The sequence below is a fragment of the Rhinoraja longicauda genome, chromosome 13 (assembly GCF_053455715.1).
Source record: "Rhinoraja longicauda isolate Sanriku21f chromosome 13, sRhiLon1.1, whole genome shotgun sequence".
Taxonomy (NCBI): Eukaryota; Metazoa; Chordata; class Chondrichthyes; order Rajiformes; family Arhynchobatidae; genus Rhinoraja; species Rhinoraja longicauda.
The window spans coordinates 53,879,628-53,885,378 of NC_135965.1; the positions used below are offsets into that span (position 1 = coordinate 53,879,628).

General features: G+C 40.8%; 1 protein-coding gene across 1 annotated transcript; it reads left to right on the forward strand.

The window, feature by feature from the left end:
- LOC144599335 (alpha-1,4-N-acetylglucosaminyltransferase-like) lies at positions 1 to 5,101 on the forward strand. Its single transcript, XM_078410129.1, has 2 exons — positions 1 to 429; positions 4,496 to 5,101. Exons 1-2 carry the CDS (start codon positions 1 to 3, stop codon positions 5,099 to 5,101), a joined length of 1,035 nt encoding a protein of 344 aa, XP_078266255.1.
- Positions 5,102 to 5,751: the final 650 nt, after the last annotated feature.

Genomic DNA, 5,751 nt, shown 5'->3' on the forward strand with positions numbered 1-5,751 from the left:
ATGATTTCCATGCATCATGGTTATTTCTTTATCATCACATTTGGAGTTTGTGTCCTGCTATATGCACGTTGGTATATGGAATCACAACGCAAGGATCGTAATGACATGATAAGAATGTCACACGTGGACGATGAAGCTACCATGGAGGATCCTCATCCACTCCTGAATCCTGGGATTATGTTTGTGGAAACGTCGGACAATGTGGAGCTGAAGCCATTGGTAGCTTGCTCAGTGGAGTCCACTGCTCGTCAAAACCCAGATAAACCAATCTATTTCTTCATGAAGAGGTTCAGTGGCAACTTGAGCCAGTATCCAGAGCCTAAGTACAGACTCATCCCGTTGCTCTCCTCAGTGAAGAATGTTGTCCTTCTACCTTTAAACGCTGCCGAACTGTTTGATGATACTTCGTTGAAATTCTGGTATCAAAAGGTAACCAATAAGAAGAAAGTGTGATGTGTTACAGTTTGGGTCGTCAAACCAGAGTAGGACTTTCTCAGTAAAATTTAGGCCCCTGGGGAAGGCTGCAGAATAGAGTGAGCTAGGAGTACAAGTACATAATTCACAGAAAGTAACATCATATGTGGACAGGGTGGTGAAGAAGGCATTAGACATAAAGATAGACACAAAATGCTGGAGTAACTCGACGGGTCAGGCAGCATCTCTGGAGAAAAGGAACAGGTGCCATTTTGGGTCGAGACCCTTCTTCAGACTGAGAGTCGGGGAGAAAGTAACTAGAGGTATGAAAAGGTTCAAAACAAATCTGAGGCAGCACCAATGACCAAGTAAAAGTGGAGTCCCCAATGATCAATTTTTGGCTGTGGGGAGGTGGTAATGACGAGACATGCTGGCCCACATCAGTGAAATCATTAAGTATAGAAGTTAGGATGTTGATGATGGTGCAGTTGCACAAGAATTTGGTGAGGCCCCAACTGGAGTTTTGTGTTTTGTTTTGATCACCCAGGAAAGATTCCATTAAGTTTGATTGAGCGAAGAAAAGCTTTACCATGATATTAACCAGGAAGCAAGGACTAAATTATAGGAAGAGATTGGACAGGCTACGAATTTGTTCTTGAAGCTTACGAGCCTAATGTCGTTAGGGACATGTATCAGGTGAATGCACACAATAGGATCATGAGGCCTGGTTTTCTACAAAGTGAATGGTCTGTTTATGGAATGAGCTGGAGGAACTGCTTGAGGCAGCTACTATGACAGCACTTAAAAGACATTTGGATGATCGGAAGGGTGTGCATTAACTATTTTCTTCCTGGGAGTAAGTTGACTCAGTCTATCTGAAATTTGCGTCCAGGTCTGGGCTCCTTGAATCAGGAAGAATGTATGCACTAAGTGGAGTGCAGTAAAGTTGCACCAGGTTGATTCCTTGCATGGCAGGTTTGTTCTATAACATAGATTGAGCATCTTGTGCCAGTGCTCACCTAAGATTAGACAACACACAAGTTATCACCTTGAAATGTCCAAAATTTGTAAGGTACTTGACAGGGTAAATACTGAGATGGTGTATCCCTTGACTATGTGTCCATATTAAGGGGATGACTATCTCCAAATAGGACTTTGGCTATTCAGGATAATTGAGGAGGAACTTTTCTCAGTCACAGGGTGGTGTGGTGAATCTTTGGGATTTTCTGCCAAATAAGTCAGTGAATGTTTAATGGTTGGACATCTATAAAGCATGAATTGATAGATTTTTAAATATTTGCTGCTGCAATATCCAATGTTTAAATTAGGTGTTAATGACCACAATGTTGTCTGGATTTTTAAGGAAGTTATGTTTTTGAGGAAGTTATCAGTTGTAGTGGTTTTGATTTATAAGGAGAGGCTGGATAGGCAGTATATTTCTTCATTTGTGTATAGGAGGCTGAGGAATGCCATTCCCTTAATAGCAATAATGTCCTTCTTCAAATTAGGAGACCAAAATTGCACACAATACTCTAGATGCAGTCTCACCAGGGCCCTGTATAACAGCAGTAGGACCTCCTTGCTCCTAAACTCAAATCCTCTTGCAATGAAGGCTAACGTGCCTTTAGCTTTCTTCACTGCCTGCTGTACCTACATGCTTACTTTCAGTGACTGTTGTATAAACAAACCCTCGCCTCGTTGCACCTCCCCTTTTCCTAGTTCCGTTAGCCCTAAGAGCTATATCTAATTCTCTCTTGAAAACATTAGACGGGCATCAGACATGAGAAGTGGCAAGAATAGACCATTCAGCCCCTCCTCAACAGGAACATGCCTGACAATTTACTCCAGTCATATTTTACTGCAGAAAGATGAGGACCCAAAGATGTATCAATCTATCACACAAAGGAGTGTAATAAGTTGATGAGATGGAACCTCATTGTTTGTACGAAATAATGCAGCTGTTAAGTGGCAGTGGAACTAATTTGTCTGTGCAACTTGGTGCAGATATTGTCAAGTCTGAGTAATATTGTATATTCTGATGTACTGGGACATGCCCAGCAACGCAGACTATACAGATAAAGGAAAAATGTGTCAGAAGGAACTGCAGGTGCTGGTTTAAACCAAAGATAGACACAAAAAGAGGAAGAAACTTGGACTTTATTGCCTTCCAACTCAGTGAGGGATGTGGGGAATTCGCTATGGTGGATATTTTATGTTAACTTCTATGTAGCTGTGTATCTAGTTGCTTTTTTTTTGTATGGCGGTACGGTAATTCATGTTTCACTGTAGCTTAATTGATGCAGGTGACAATAAACTGACCTTTGAACCTTTGAACCTTTGGAAAGCTGGAGTAACAAAAGTTGTGCATGGTCGGCTGGTCCAGCAGTCTGAAGAAGGGTCTCAACCCGTAACATCACCCATTCCTTCCTTCCAGAGATGCTGCCTGTCCTGCTGAGTTATTCCAGATTTTGTGTCTATCTTCAAATAAAGGAAAAAGGAAGATAGGGATGGTAGGCAACAATGGCCAGTCCTGGTTACTACAGTCCAATGAGTATTACATCAGAGGTAAACTAGGTATTGGAAAGAAAATAAATGAACATAATTTATAATTTCGAAAGTTAGGGATTGATTGGATGTAAGCAGCATAGCTATGTGAAAAATTCTTGCACTAATTTGACAGGATTTTAGTAAGGCTTTGACAAAGTTGTGCATGGTCGGCTGGTCCAAAAGTTTTAAACCATGGGATCTAGGCAAGCTGGCTAATTGGATCCAAAATTGGCTTAGTAATGGAAAACAGAATGTGGCCCATGGTGCACTATAAGAATCACTGCTGCATTATTTAATGTTTATAATATATATTAAAGACCACTATGTTAGCTGGATTGGAGTATTTTAGTCAAAACAGTAACTGCAAAGGCAGCAAAAAAGATTTTTGAAGAAGTTACCAGTTCTAGAAGTTTTGAATTCAAAGGAGAGGCTGAATAGGCTGTGTCTTTCTTCCCTTGTGTATTGGAGGCCAAGGAGAGACTTTTCGAGGCTTATTGAATCTTAAGAGATTAGCCAGGAAAGGGCAGTCTAAAACAATCGGCACAGGTTTCAGCTGAGAGGGGAAAGGTTTAAAAGGGACCCTAGGGGCAAACTATTCATACAGGGGGCGATGAATCTCTGGAGTTACCTGCTAGAGGAAATGGTACTGGGTAAGAATAATGTGGATGGATATACGTCTAGGCACAAGCAAGTAGAACAAGTTCGGTTACATACTGTGGTCGTCATGTATGTTTGGCCAAAGGACCTCTTCTCATGCTGCATAGCTCTGTCCAGATAAACAGAGATTGAATATGTCGAGTTACATTTCCCTGAAGAAGGCCCCAAGGGGTGATAGAATTATACAAATTATGAGGTGGATTAAATGGGATTGATTTTCACCCTGAGACTAGTTGCTATCTGGAATGTAAGCGTGATGGAGGCAGGTTCTTTCACAATATTTACAAAGCATCTTGTTAAGCACATGAATCACCACGGACTTATTGTAGATAAATGGGGCAAGTATCAATGAGTGCAGTGATCAGGTACATGTAACAGACCGAATAAATTGCTTTGACCTTTATAACGGGATGACTCTTTTTTCATGAACAAAGATGTAGAGAGGAGAAAGTTGTTTCTCAAGGAGTGGACCTGCCAGATTAACATGAATTAAAGGATAGGTAGTGGGTTTATGATGTGATTTATTGGAGCAGCAGTGTTTTGTAATGTGGGATTGTGTGGAACAGTCAATTCACATTCTCCCTTTGATAACGGATTGTAGTGTCTTTAAGTAGGAAGGAACTGCAGATGCTGGTTTAAACTGAAGATAAACACCAAATCCTGGAGCAGGACAGACAGCATCTCTGGAGAGAAGGAATGGGTCACGTTTCATTCAAGACTCTGATCAGACTGGTGCCTTTGTGTCTTGACTACAGTCACTGGATGGTGTCCTCCATGGTGAATGAGCTTTAGCTTCAGGAAGACACAAAGACTGGGAAAGAGGATGATTAGAAAGACTTGAAATTAAGATAATGTTTCTTTCTCCATTTTATCACAGGTGGATCCAAAAAAGGAGAAGTATTGGCTCCGTGTGTTTGCTGACGGCTGCAGATTGGCAGTGCTGTGGAAGTACGGGGGCATCTACCTGGACAGTGACATTATATCAATGAAGCCGTTGCCCTTTGGCAACTTTACATGTCCACAGAGCTCAGATATGATCAATAACGGGGCAATGGGTTTCCATCACAGGCACCATCCTTTTCTATGGAATTGCATGAATGATTTTGTGGCCAATTACATTGGACATATTTGGGGTCAGCAAGGTCCTCAACTGATTACCCGTGTGCTGAAGAGTTGGTGTCAGGAGAAATACCTAGGTCCCTTCATTGGCAAAGAATGCAATGGCATCTCTGTATGGATTATAAATCGATTCTACCCCATCACATATCCATCTTGGAGGAAGTACTTTTCTCCCATGGAAAATAAAAAAATGGAGCAGACCTTTTCAGCCACATATGGCGCACATGTTTGGAATTCTATGAATACCAATAACGCAAAGAAAATAGTTGCTGGAAGTGGATCATTAATTGAACGTTTATTCCAGTTATATTGTCCAACTACATACAGATATTTAATTAAATTCAATAACAGTTCAATGATTTAGGCCTCGATATTGAGGAATGTGTGGTAGAATTAAATTCACGGGTGTTCTAAAGTCATAATATGAAGTGTGCATTAAACAATGAAACATTAAATGTTAAACTTTTTTATCTGATAGCTTCCTCTGATCTGAATACACTACAATTCCCTTGTGTAATTTGAATTAGAATCAAACACCAATTTCTGACCCCCACCCCGGTTTGTGTGATGTATCTCTGCACCTAGGGACGTTGGCATTAAACCTGCAGCAGCTGTTGTAGGCACCTCACTGTAGAGTAGGGTCTCAACCCGAAATGTCACCCAGAGGTGACATTTTCTCTCCAGAGATGCCGCTTGTCCCACTGGCTTGTTTTTGCCTATCTTTGGTGCAAACTAGCATCTGCAGTTTCTGCAGTTTCTTCCTACACAGATATATAATAATAATAATATTCATTTATTGTCATTGCAACGAGTACAACGAAATTAAAAAATAGCCAATCCTGACGGTGCGTACAAACATATATGCAATAAATGCAAAAACAAATAAATACATAAATACAATTATATTAAGTACAAGATTTTTTCACGGTGTTGCCTAGTGCAAAGGTAGTGTTCAGTTCTCGTATGGCCCTGGGGTAAAAACTGTTCTTAAGTCTGTTTGTTCGGGATTTGATC